General features: G+C 39.9%; 1 protein-coding gene across 6 annotated transcripts in view; it reads right to left on the bottom strand.

Annotated features, from left to right (window-relative positions):
- MAP7 (microtubule associated protein 7) overlaps positions 1-14,469 on the bottom strand; it is a 115,184-nt gene that overhangs the window by 92,020 nt on the left and 8,695 nt on the right. For 2 of the 6 annotated variants that reach the window (XM_069851968.1, XM_069851965.1), the window contains exon 1: positions 9,124-9,801. The exons of 1 other annotated variant lie outside the window; for it this stretch is intronic. In XM_069851968.1, coding sequence (XP_069708069.1) covers positions 9,124-9,256 — 133 coding nt within the window. In that variant the 5' untranslated portion in view covers positions 9,257-9,801. Of the gene's footprint in view, positions 1-9,123; positions 9,803-14,469 lie in introns of those variants that run through there. 3 more of the 6 variants (XM_069851971.1, XM_069851969.1, XM_069851966.1) reach the window with 2 other exon arrangements.

The following is a 14,469-nucleotide window of genomic DNA, read 5'->3' on the forward strand; positions in this document are numbered from 1 at the left end:
AGATGCTTCAGAAGGCAGCCCCAGTCCTGATAAGGAAAGAGAGCTCATTTCTAGCACAGCATACTGTGCAATAGGAGGTTGCTATGGCACTAGGCTGCAGCCAGGCTCTTCTGAAGACAAAACTGTACCAGCCGGAGTATTTCCTGGCTGCAGGAGTGTGCAGTGGCATCAGCCTTGTTCCACAGCCCTTGAGTGCTAAACAAAACATCCAGCAGCAGATCACAGAAGAAAAGCTCTGTATCTGGCAGGCTAGATTGTGAAAGGATAATTATTCCTATGTTTGCTTCGGATACAACAGGAAGACCTGGACAAAAGTTGACTGTGAAAAATTAACCTCCAAGAAATGGACTAGGCCAATTAGTAGTCATGACTGAAGGTTCTGACTGTAGTAGCATTAAACAAGAGAAATAAAGACTGAAGAGCAGGTGGCCAGCAGCCAAACTACAAATCCAGGCTGCAAGTACATCAAGTCCCTTCTGGGACTCCCAGTACCTTGAGTATTTCTCCTGAGCTGTTGAGAGTTTGGGGTAACTCAGCTCCTGAGCAAATTGACTCTTTCCCTCCTCTTCCAAGCTGAATGTAAATCTGGTCTCCAACACACTACTGAAAACTACTTAATGGATCATAGAATCATGGAGTTGAAAAAACACAAGTATGACTTCTAACAAGAAACTCCTACTTTCCCTGAAGCCAGCTGTATAGACACTAGTGCCAGAAAAGGAAGAGTACTTCAGCTAACTAAATTTTTTATCCCTAGGTGAAGGTCATGAATTGGAAGACTTCTACATTTTGGCATCTCTGCTGCTTTCCCCATTTTGTTTCCACCAGTCTCAGCAGATACCTGCACTTGATTTGCTCAAACTCTTGATTCCATACAGTTTGCTCTTGTTGACATCTGCACAGATAGACTCTAAAAATTAGACATGAACTCAAATCTATAGAAGCATAGCAGCTCCTTGAGAAAAACTGTATTACCTCTACAGAGCTAAAGAGCAAAATTAGAGTTCAAAACATCTGAAACAACTAGAACATAATCTATTTGTCCAGCATTAATAAAAGGGAACAAACACTTTGATGGATCTAGCAAACAATTAGACAGAGAGAATCTTGTACCATCATCCCATTGAAGCTACAGAAAGTATTATTCTAGTTCAAAACAGCTCAACAGTTCCCCAGCACAAACATACACAGGGCAGCTACAGGACTGTGTCATAGTTACACAGCAATTCACTTTCCACCCACATAACAGGCCTCAATACCCTTGTCTCCCCTCCTAGTACTGGGACACAAATTCTACTTCCTGGAGAAACCTGCATCCAGGTTAAACTGCAGGGACCTGCCTACAGGAACTTTTGTTTATTCTAGCCATTATCAGCAACACAATCATTTAAAGGAGAAAGTGAAGCTAACAGTCAAGCACTTCTCCTCTGAAACTGCTAGTATTAAAGGAAAATGTAAACAATCTGCGTGCTATGCCTAATCATTCCTACCTGGAGTCTGACCAGGTAGTTATACTACATCTACACATACAGATTAATTAAGATGGAGTTTGGGACAATTTGGATATTCAATAGCTGTCACAGTCAAACCTATCTAACAATGAGATGGGTATTTTGCATAGAATTGGGATTCCACAGGATTCCAAGTCCTCTGCAAAATACTTTGCCTCAAGTAACAAGATGAGAAAAGCCAAGTTTTCGAGTATTCCCTAGTTTCATTTCTGCTGTTTCACCTGCATTTTTATTTGCATATTAAACATTGCCAATATCCTCCCTCACTTTTATTATACAGATTTCACCCACGGATATCATCACCATCTACTCATACCATTCTTCAGCTCAATGCAGGTGAAACTCATGTACAAGTTTCAAGTAGTGTTTGGCTGTGAAAACAGCGCATTGAGATGCACCTTCAGTGAGTGAAGGTAGCTCATTAAAATAGAACAAATTGCATCAATCTTTGTGGCATTTGTTCTCCTGGTACATTACTGTTGTGGCTGAGGCCGAGTAGACTGGCTTAAATAATTCCTTAACACGGTTTAGAAACACAAATCACTTCTGAAGAGAATTCTGATAATAATACAAAACTCTTGAGATGCTTTCACTTAAAACTCTTAATTGTTAAATAGCAGCAAAACAAGTTCTCCAGTTGTGAAGTACAGATGAAATTCAAAGAAGCAGAGGGGAAAAAAAAAGAACAAAAAGTACTCTGTGGGTAGCTGAGTAAGCAACAAATGTACATGTGTGATTTGTGCAGGAAGAAGACAAATTATGTACTCCCACTGATTCACAGGAGCCCAAAAATGAGTAGTTCCATCACAACTTGCTCATGGCCAGAAGCAACACTGTAGGCCAGTGCTCATTAATTTCTCTGGAATTCAATACAATAAGCATAAGGTGTTCTCTTAAAAATAATGCCAGATTTCTACATACCTGGATATGAAGACAACTTTGAAGGAATGAATGGATACAGCAGTTTCTGAGCAATCTTGCAAACAGCAGCAAGATGGCCAAGACTCTTAAAACAACACAACCACAAAGACATTAGGGGATCTAACTGCAACGTATTCCTTTTAAAAATATGTGCTTAATTATTACCTCATGTTTCCACTGCAAAATAAAAACATTATTCTACGCAGGCATATACAGTGCAGTACAGATAGGACACAGAGGTCCATTGCTTCTTGTTGTGATCTCATTCCAACGGCATGTTGTTGCATGCAAGATCTGACACAAATAAAACAAGATTAGCCCTACAGATTAGCGTCAAAGACTGAGATGTGAAAGATGGTTATAGAAAATGTTCTAACCTGAAGAACCAGTGAAGAGATCCCAAAGATCAAGTCAGTGCTCAAAGAAACCCATTTATTTTTGGTAGAAGATATGAAAACAAAACCGATAGACATCCTCGACAGACATCCTCAACAGCCTTTCAGAAAATAATTGCTCTGAACATTGGCAGTATTGTGTGCAGCTCTGTGACAACTCAGAAGGGAACTATTCTGAAAGTGATTGCAGTCAATTTTTATAATTTATTAAACAAAAAGTCACAAACACAGACTCCTCTTTTTTTTCTGTTGGATGTAGTAAACGCTCTTGAAAAGGTACTGCTTATTTTCAGGATAAAAAGAAGAATGCAATGAGACCTTGGAGAATTTCAAGACTCTTGGACAGATCTACAACTTTCCAGGTTTCTCTGTCACCCATAAGAAATTACCATAAACTTGCATGCCTTTTACATCTGTTTTCCCTACAGTTGGAATCATATTCCCAACTCAAGGTTTTTGAAGCCACTACTTCCAAAGTGCTTGCATTGAATAAGGGTGAAACTCCACTGCTTTTTATCAATCTTTCATGAGTGGCATTTCTTATTATGAAAAACTTTCTTCAGAATTGCCTAAATTAAGTTCAGTTCCAATATTTTTTTGCAACCAAGTATTCTGTCCTGCAAGTATAGTAACCAAATACTGCACCCTGTTCTCACATGGACAGCTCTAATGAATACTATGTTATCATTTCTATGTTGGTTGAAATAACCCATTTACTTACAAATGGTACTTTGCAAAATTCGATCTTTTCCCTAATTGGGATTATTCTCAGTTCACATGCCAAGTTAACCTGAATTCCTTTTAATAAATATCTTAAACTTCAAAGATTTGTTGTACTTTTTTCAACTTCTGCCATGCACAAACTTGGTGTCAAGTATCTCCCCTGAACATACGAAAAGATCACAGGCCATTTCCCGCCCCCGCCATGAAAATAGTTGACAAAAATACATGAACACAATCCTCCAGAATCAGCAGCAGAAGCCTCTTCTCACAGACCTGAGCTAGAAGTGTAACGTGATTCTTACCGAGCATAGATAAGCTTTCAGTAATCCCAGCACACACTTTGATGAATGGACTGTTACAACGCAACTCCAGTCCCCAGACCTGAGACTTTCACTCTGAAAACGAGAGGTACTGAACAAATCAGATTTGCTCTGCTGGTCTGCAGACATATTCCCTGCTATCCCCAGAGACTTTCAGCATGGTCTCTTTGCTCTACTGCAAATGAATTACTTAATATTAGGAGCTCTTTGTCTTTATTACAAATGAGGTTTTATGCTACCCAGCACCTACAGCTATGAACAGTGAAATCCTGCAAAGGAAACAGCTTTGTAGTAGCTTCCTGAAAAAACACAACTTCCTTCTGCACCACCAACAGCTGCAAATTAGGTAATGAATATAAGCGTTCTTTAAGAACATACCTCCCAGATACTTCGAGTCATTTTTAAATGTATGTCCAGAAAAATCACAGGTATTTTTGGACTCTTCTTCTGGCTTTGGCTAGCAGCAAGGCTAGCTTAGACTAGCATTAGCAGAGCTTCCTGGAAGGTACAGGATGAAAAACCCCATTATTTGGGTTCTAAGCCCTGCCCATTTACACAACCAGCATTGCAATAAGAATGGATACCTTCCCTTCCTTCTGTCCACTCTTTCCCCTAACTTTGTCTTAAATACAGATGGGCAAGATGAGGTTACCAACTGCCATGAAAACCTCCAATATTTGATTTTGGTGAGCTGGTTCACCAGCCTTTAACAGCTGCTCACTGTTCTGCTCAAATCAAACTGGAAGTCAGCCTGCTGACTAGTGTTAAAGAGGCCCTACTGGGAGAACCACCATCCCAACTAGTTTTTCTGGTTAAATGCGTGGTGCAAGCCAGAGACCAAGTTGTCATTCTGAATCCAGCCTGAGGCACAGACTCCACAGTGCAGGATAAGATTATACTTCCACACCCCATACAGTACCTGTTTTGTAGGTATACAGTTTCATTTTCCAAGACTATCAGTTTAATGCCTTTGAAGATGGCACATTTTCCTTCCTTCCAGGTACCTTAGTTTTGTGTTTGGTATAGCCACACAGCAACAAAATAACAACTGAATTCAAAGTGAGCAAATCAGGGTTTAACAAGGAATACATATTCCCCAACACATGCAGAACACTGAAACTAAGCACCCAAAAGGTTGTATTAAAAGAAATTTCCCTCGTCCCCCTGGATGAGCAAAGCTCACATCTGAAATGTGCATTACACAAAACCATTACCACCCACACAACAGCAGTAAAATCTGCTGATAATCACAGACATCACCGCCATGCACCAAAGGATTGGGAAAAGCCCTTCTCTTGTTTGTTTTCAAGATGACAAAGAATCAGTGTTACTGTACAGAGACCTAAAGCATGCACGTCTAGCTTTGTATTAGGAGCAACATTCAGCAGATTAGAGGTATCCTCCCTTGATCAGTTTTAAAGAAGCAGGCAGGTGAAGGATTCCATTGTTAGTCTTTACATTAATTTACTATAAGTCTCATAAGGCAGTGATTTCACTTATTATTCACATTTATAATCCAGAAATATGAGCATTACTTTTCTACACTCTTCAAACACAACATTATCAATAGTCTGAGAAGGTGTTCCCCCCCAAGAGGAAGAAGAGGAGGCATCACTTAAACATTTCATAAAATTGAGTAAGAGCTAAGGCTTTATCCAAGATGCACAAAATCAAAGGGCAGAGGAGGGAAATACTAAGGTAAATTGAACTGCTTCTGTCTAAATTCAAACTGAATTTGGCTGAGGCCAAAGTTCACACACATAGATTGAATATCTTTAATCAAATACTAATCAAATACTAATCTACCTGGACATATTGTGGCGATTTATATACTGAACCACATTCACACACTACCTTCAGTCTCAGAAACAGTATTTGTTTTGCAACATAAACTTTAAAGGAACATTGAAGCTGTTAAGTGTGTGGTTCAGTGCCTATTTTGTCTGGTTTCTTTGTGGATATACTTGTATAACTGCTGAAAAGCTGGTGACTAAAACCAAAATCAATTCAAGTGCAAAATAGGCTTCTGTAAACCTGTACAAACTCTATTTGAAGAATGCACTATATAGCAAAATTCTTGTATGGTATAACAGGAAATGAGATTAGACGCTGTTAATAAAATTCAAAAAGGAAATTCAAAGTAACTTTTATTTGCACTGTTCTACATAACAGTTGGACCTCAAGAACCTGCAAGAGTGGGTGCTATACAGACACATAACAAAAATGCAGGCCTTGTCCCAAAGAAGTTACAACACAGTCCTTGCCACAGCAGCACACTTGGGATGTAGAAAATAAAATTTATAACAATAATAAAAAATAAAATGTAGGGCATATGTTTCATGCATCACTATACATCTTAAATTTTGAAAGGGAAATAAATTTTTAAAAGCACATTACTTTGTGTGGAGACTTAGGATGGCCGCAAGAATAAGACTTTTGCAACGATATATATCCAGATATTTCAGGAAATAATGCTTATGAAATAAGTAACAGTGAGAGAAAAGTGTGCTGTAAATGCCAATACTGCATTCAGAAGCACAGCTCTAAACACTGATAATGCAAGTGATGACATTAAGCTTTCAAAACTGTCCCTTTGAAAACACCAGAGTTCTAAGGCTGCTTAACAGAACAAAACCAGATACCCCTGTAAGGTTGGTTGTAGGTAGATGCTGATCCCAGCAGTTCATCCTCAATTCACCTTCAGACTTCAACTAAGAAACAGTAAGCAGTATTTATTACCTGGAAGCCTGGATAGTCACAAGTCTGTGTTAAGTACCACACAACTTGGATGCCTGTGTCAGTTGTCATTGTTCTTAGCTTACACACAAGACATTAATTTTACCCCCATTAACAGTCAATGATGAAAACAAAATGTCTCTTTAAAGAATCACTGAGATTACATTTGAATTTCCCACACTGCTATTTTGTAGATCTCCAGTAATTTCTGCAATTGTGCTCAATAATTTCAGTTTCAAGGGTCTTCCTGAAGCTTGCTTGGTTGAACTAGTATCTTATCAAAATGACAAAGGAAAGCAATAAAACTTGAGTACTCCCCTCCCCAAGCCAAAAACCAAACACACAGACACACCCCCAAGCTAAAGGAAACAGTCAAATCCATTAGGAAAGAAAAAAGGAAAACAAAACCCAGCATGATTAAAGAAACTGCAGATGAATATAACACAAAGCCCATCTCCCATGAAGATGGCACTGACTTCGAAGAAAAATTGCAACAGCTGCAGGTGCTTGCTGAGCAAACAGGATAAATAACCACGACAAAGCAAACACTGTAAAGCAGCAACAGGACAACAGCCATTAAAGCCACCGGAAAGCCTCAGATGAGTCCATCACATCTTATGTTTTCACTCAGAGCTGCACTGGAGCGACCTTGCTTGGTATCAAGCAGGGAAGGGAGAACACAATCCTTGAATACATGCATTTTCCATGACCAGGAATTCCAGCTCTAACCCACCAAACCACTGACAGCATGTTCAAATGGGCAGAAGAGTAAATAACTACATCCATCAGTGTGACAATGCTGTTCTGCAAACGCTATGAGCCATTTTAAGTATTTAGTAAAGGAAAAACTAATGAGTATTCTTCCAAAATATTTTGTACAGTCTCCTATGCTATTTGTCACTAGAAGCATTCAAGATAAACCACCACATTTTTATATTAAGACCACATACTCTTGTTAGTTTGCTGTCTGTTCCCTTGTGCACATTTATCTACTTAACATCTTCACAAAAACAAGAGAAAACAGGAATAATCAAAAATAGAACCTCAGTTATAACAAGAAAGGCAAAGAAAAATCACATCTGTATAACTGCTGCAAGTAGAAAATACTAGCTAAGACAACAAGAACTTTTACCCTGGGAAGCTATCAAACCATTGAACAAAACCAGGAAAATTGCCGATTCATATCTTTGTGGATTGTTGACTCTGGAAGTCATCCGGTGGGTGATAAAGGAAAGTAATTTGCTTCTTAAAACATTAAAAACCAACTAACTTCATACTATATTTTGTATCCCCATTTTATTTGGGCAGTTTCAAATATACAGAAGAGCACATAACTATGTACAGAAGACATTAGGCACATTAACAATTACTTGCAATATATATTTTATCATGATGCTCAAATGTGTCAGCTTCTTTACTATGTGGATAAAAAAAAGTACAGACTGCAAACACAAAAAAAATCCCAAGTTCTGAATTTGTTTCTAAAGCTACCAAGCTACCCTTTTCCTTCAAGTAAAATAAAATAACCAGTTATCTGTAAATTACTCAGCTCTAATAAATATACATACTATAAATTTGCTATTTAAATGCTTACTAGCCTCTCCTGTTACATGGTAGAATGGTAACATCAGAAATTTGAAGCATTGTCTTAAGGCTACAAATTAACATTTGTTTTACAAACAAATCTGGTACAATTTTTTTCTACTCAGATAAGACCACAAAAAAGAGTGGTCCTATAACAGGACTCACTAATAATAATCATCATCATCTAATGATCAAACTTAAAATTCCAGTCACAATTTTAAGTTCTAGGATCCCTGCCAGACCAACAGAATTTAAACACTAGGATCCATGAGGAAAACATTAATTACATGATCCAAGATAGACAGTGGCTTGACAGACCTCTGCTGTAAATCAACGAGTCATCAGTATCCCTCTGCCACCACCACTCACCTACGAAGCATCACAAATATTTTTCTTCATCAGGTAGAAAAACCAAACAAATTGTGTTGTACTTAAAGTCAGCATCTTTGAACAATGTGTATTTTTCTATACTCTGCTAAAATAAATTGCCTCTTATGCCCAGGAATGGAAGTATAGCTAATATCAATTGTCTTTGGAAAAGCTGTCTTCTATAACAGGCTAGTATTGCATTCTCTGTTCTCCAAACACATAACCACCTTTTTTTTTTTTACAGGTATTTACCCAGACTGTGCACAGAAATCAAGGAAAACACACAAATTAATTGATATATTTCTGATGCAGAACTCTCAACCCTCCCAGAAAAAAATGGGCTTAATAACTAAAAAGCATTATTTTCTTCATATCAAAGCAGACGACTACATAACAATCCAGGGGATTTAGATACAGACATCTGTCAAGTACAGTGCACTTCTGGGTGCCAATATGCATTGCTAAACTGCACCAGTCACTCACAGACTCTCTATAGCACACAGAAGGGCTAATAAAACCTTCTGCCCGCTGTGCAGTGTATTCAGCTGCAGAACTGCAACATACCTTTCAGTCTTTTGGAATTCCCATTCTTTTGCTGCTCATCCTCTTCGTTAATGGTGAATAAACCCAGAGGATTTGGCCTGGCACTTGTCTTCTTTAGTCGTTCCTGTCGGAGGGCAGTAGCTGAGCCAAGCATGTTGCTGTTGCCTCTTGCTTATTAAAAAAAAAAAGTAAGAAACTGCAGCCCTGCTTTGCAACTAGCTGCAATACTGCCCGTTCATTTGAGCACTTGTAATAGATCCCCTATAGATAAGCAGCATGCAAACAGCTGACAAATACCAACATCCACTCAGCAGTGAAAGGTTCGCAGTCTTTCCCCGCCTTCAAGAAAAGCCCTAATTAAAGTCACATCGGTTTGGATGCTGCGTGCTGCTGTCTTAACCTGTTCAAATCGACTCCCAGCTCACAGGTCCGGGTTCCTTGCTGCAGCACCTCCTTCCCTGCAACCCTCTGGCAGCTACGGCGCACACTGAAATATTCAGCACGCAACACAGGCAGAGAAAATATGATACGCCGCTGTTAACAGTTGCCCTGACAACACTGACACATCCTAATCAAAGTGAGTCTATGAGTGTTGTCTCCTCAGCTGCAGCAAGCCAGCCTCAGGAACGTGGTCTCCTGCACGCTTGTACAGAGCTGGAAGCACCTCGGCAGCAGAGGCTGCTCCTTCCTCCTCACAGGGCGGTGGGAGGATGGAGCTGTGCTTGCACAAGCAGATGAGCACCGAGGGAAAAGAAGCCTGAAAGGCTCCAGGCATGAACCCGGATTTTGCCAGCTACTCTGCTTATTTACATATAGAAATTCTAGCCTAATCTAAACTACACCAATGAGGACGAGTCTTCTTCCATATATGCATGTGTTGGGTGTCATCCTCTCCTTAACTTAATGATCTTCCCATGTAGTACATACCTTTCGCATTATGAATGCATACACCCACAATTACAGACAGGTGTTGGTACATTCTTTTCTGCGTGTGAAAACTCAAAAACCAGGATTTCTAGCTTTGTACAGACACAGGATGACAAAAGGACTTTTGGAGTGAACATTCTGTACTGCACCATTAGTGTCACAGCACCAACCATTAACATTTGCTTTACAAAATGAACAAAATACAAACAACCTGAGTTGTTTTAATTAAGTTGGATTTCCTTCATATGCTGACATTCAGGATTTTCTTTAGCCATTTATGACAGAACGCTTGCTCACAAGTTTTGCAGTCTGCATATTCTGTCCTTCACAGCTCCATATGCCACTATGCAACCTACTTTTACCTGTGAGACCTTAAGCTTCATCTAATTCCACCTCTCTAACTCAATGTGTACTCACTATTTCAAAATGCTACTGAAGAAAACCTGCAAACTAGAACATCTTTAGAGTATTAAAACTACAGGATTTTTCTCCACTTGAATTTTGTTTAAAGAAACCTGATGTAATGTGACCACCTGCCACAAGATGGCTCATACTGAAAATACAAGATTATACAGAGGCATATGATCACCTCAACGACATCAGTACTGAAGAATAAGGGTCAGAGCTTATGACAGTCAACACGGTACACATCACAGTGGCCTAGGATGCTCTCACAAAGGAGTCCTGGACAGTGCTCAGCTGACAGGAAGGATAGCTCTGTTCTCACACCCCTCAGGCTCATCAGCCAGGAACCCAGTGAATGGACAAAAACACAGCACCATCTGAAGGCTCTGAAGGACCACTGGTCCTTCTTGTCCAGCACGGGCACAAAACACCCAATCAGCACAGAAGTGTTCTGCAGGAGGGCACCAGTTCTGAACCAAGGCCACAGCCCACCTCCAGTACGTCCCACCGCTTGGCTGCACCTTGGACTCTCTGGGTGTACACGGAAGCCGTACACAATGACATTTGTCTACAGTTAAAGACGCTTTGTACTGAAGGGTGTGGACAAACAAAAAAAACCAACCCAATTCTACGACAAGGTTTTCTTTAGCTCAGCAGTTAGCCTTCTGGGGTTTGTACAGGCTACTACTTTGTCCTGTAAGAAAAACAGCTCCATTCCTCAAACCTCATCCACTTAATGCCTACCACAAATACTAAGTAACAGTATGTTTATAGCCACAAATCCAGGATGGTAGTACCATGAATACTTTTCACATATGCCCAAGACTGTTGCCAACAGAACAAAAGCAACTGAACACAGTATTTACATGCAGGTTAGTTAGATACCATGGGAATATCACTTTCACTATTTTAAGTCACTAAGAAGGGATTTCTGCCCTTTTAAACATTCTTTTTCAATCAGTTACCTTTGATTGCTAAACTACTATAAAAAGACATTTTAAAATATACAAACGCCATCTAACACACAAAATTACACATGGCTGGAAGGGCTTCCAAAGAGACTTTCAAGCTTACAGGTATGCTGACTGTTTCAGCATCCCCATTTCCCTGTTACCTGAGGAGTCAAGAATAGCTACAAGCCTTCCTTGGTCCTTAGAGGACGCCCTGCACCCACAGAAGTGATTTACTCTGAGCATAAAACATAGTAATGACTAAGTTTGATGCTTCAGGGGCTGGTGAATATGGATTTGGGCTATTATGCACAGGCAGCTGAGGCACTGGTGCATATTTCTTTCTGGTGACTTACTAACACAGAGTTGAATCCTGACAAAGAAAAATGATCAACAGGACATTCAGGTTATGCAGCACAGTTATATTTCAACGTCTCTGTGGTCAAAAACTATGCCAGCCCACAACATATTACCAAATGCCTAACAGAACGGCATCCTATCCACCTGCAACCTATTACAAATTAAAGACACCCATGACAATAGCAGATACCACGTAACTTTAGGTACTTGGCTATTTGTAAAAGGCCCTTTCTAAGAGCACGATTAAACATACATAAAAAGGTACCAATGCTACCCAAAACCCAACTGCACTGATAAATCTCCTCCCTCCAGCTATTGGTTCAGGGCAGAAGAAAATTCCTGAGGTATCCTTCGCAGGAAAGCTTTGCTTATAGCCTCAGCTATATGGGATGAAAGCAACAATCCCTTGAGGAATAAAGTGCTACATTATTTTAGTAGCAAGGCTGCTAAATTCTTTAAAAAAAAAAAAATTAACCATTTGCTTACACAGCCCCTATTAGTTAAACCACTGCACTTAAAACACACCCACTTTCACCCACTGGCTTCTATAGATATAATTACTTGCATGATACATTATCTGATATGCAACAGTCTTGAACAGCAGTTTTTACAAAGACTATTAGGATAATTATATTGTGTACTGGGAAATGTAAATATTTTTAACAATGTACTAATTGATGTTTCTGCTTTAACATTAGGTATTAAGGCATGATATCTCTGCCTATGAAATGAAAGACAGGTTGAAACCAGTCACCAGACCAGTCACCATGACACCTACATGCAGTCTACTATGGGTAACCTGATAATTCTCAGTGGCTGAACTCTAGATTTTCTATCTTCTTTCATTCACAGGGCTGCTTCAGTTTCTGTAAACTATCCAAACACTACATGAAGCTCATTACTGTGATTTAGAGCATAATGAGTTGCACATAAGTTCATGTTCTACAGCCACTGCCTTGTGAAGCACACTGCTGGTCTAAAGTTACTGAAGTGAACCTTTTTACTCTTTCTTAGTGGGGAGGCAAGACAAGAGGCCATATTCAACACAAGTTAGTTAGCTATCAGAAAGAAAAAAAAAACAACTTGTGAAGACAAGATAATTTGTATCTTTCACAAGAGCTGGCAGGCTGTGATAACTAGGACTGTGTATGTTTTCAAGAAAAAAACCACTTGACGTAACACACAGCTGCAAACCACCTTACATCATTGGGCATGTCAGGTTACATTACAGAAAATCAAGCCAACAGAATGCAAGATCATATACTCTGCAGCGAGTCCAGAGAAGAGCAACAAAGCTGGGGAGGGGGCTGGAGAACAGGCCTTATGAGGAGAGGCTGAGAGAGCTGGGGTTGTTTAGCCTGGAGAAGAGGAGGCTGAGGGGAGACCTCATTGCTCTCTACAACTACCTGAAAGGAGGTTGTAGAGAGGAGGGTGATGGCCTCTTCTCCCAAGTGACAGGGGACAGGACAAGAGGGAATGGCCTCAAGCTCCACCAGGGGAGGTTTAGGCTGGACATTAGGAAGGAATTCTTCACAGAAAGGGTCATTGGGCACTGGAACAGGCTGCCCAGGGAGGTGGTTGAGTCACCTTCCCTGGAGGTGTTTAAGGCACGGGTGGATGAGGTGCTAAGGGTAATGGGTTAGTGTTTGATGGGAACGGTTGGACTCGATGATCTGGTGGGTCTCTTCAAACCTGGTTATTCTATGATTCTATGACTATTGCAAAAGAGGCCAAAAATATATAGACAAATTGCCTATGAAGAGACCTGCAAAACAGAAGGCCTCGTAAGACATTGCTGAATCACAATACACAGATTTTACTTCCCATTCCATGAGACACTCTTACGTTCATCAAGCTAGCTACATTTTATATGAATTTCCTATCTTTCTCCTGCTATTTTCTTAGGATAAAAGCAGTTTAAAAAGTGTTTTAAAAGAACACTATATCCAAAGAGCAAGCAACCAAGAAGTCACAGTTTGATGGGGGAACGTCCTTGCACCTTCTCCCCCTCCCCACAAAAAAGAGCCGTCACCACCACTAAAAAGCAAAAAAACCCACCAAACCCAACCTCGCAACACTTCCAGGTCTAATGAGCTCTCAGTCCTACCGCCTGCCATTATTATGAAACCCAGATATGATCATCCACTGAGAAGACCACTAGTTAATTTGCTTCCCTTCCTCCTCACTGCCAGAGGGATTTAAAAAAAAAAAAAAAAGAGTGCGAGAGAGAGGGAGAGAGAAGTTCCAGGCACAGATGCAAATGCATCAAGCCAGTTTCAAAAGCCAGGGCAGCCCTTCTTTCTGACACTTATACTCTCTGAAGCCTGAGGTAAGTTACAGCCTCTAGCCTGAGTTTCTCCAGTTAGCAGATAGAATAAAATCTTCAGAAGAACTCTTCTTCTGAAATAAGTAATTGATTCTTATAAAATACTTGTCTCACTTAAAATACTCCGTATGACCTTACTGTGACAAGAGCTACTCATCAACTATTCATCTATTAAAACAATACAGAGAAGAAAAGCTTGGACTGAAAACCACAAGCTGAACAGAGAAGTCACATATGCCTTAGTGCTTTTAGAACTTTATCCACAGTCCTTTTCTTACTGTTCTTCAGTTTATCCAGAATTGCTAGCAGCTGAAAATCATTTGCTTGTAGAGTGCCAAAAAATCCCACCAACGAAAAAATCACCATAAACTTGAGACAGGTCTGGGTCACAATATTTAT

Source organism: Phaenicophaeus curvirostris, chromosome 2, assembly GCF_032191515.1.
Source record: "Phaenicophaeus curvirostris isolate KB17595 chromosome 2, BPBGC_Pcur_1.0, whole genome shotgun sequence".
NCBI lineage: Eukaryota > Metazoa > Chordata > Aves > Cuculiformes > Cuculidae > Phaenicophaeus > Phaenicophaeus curvirostris.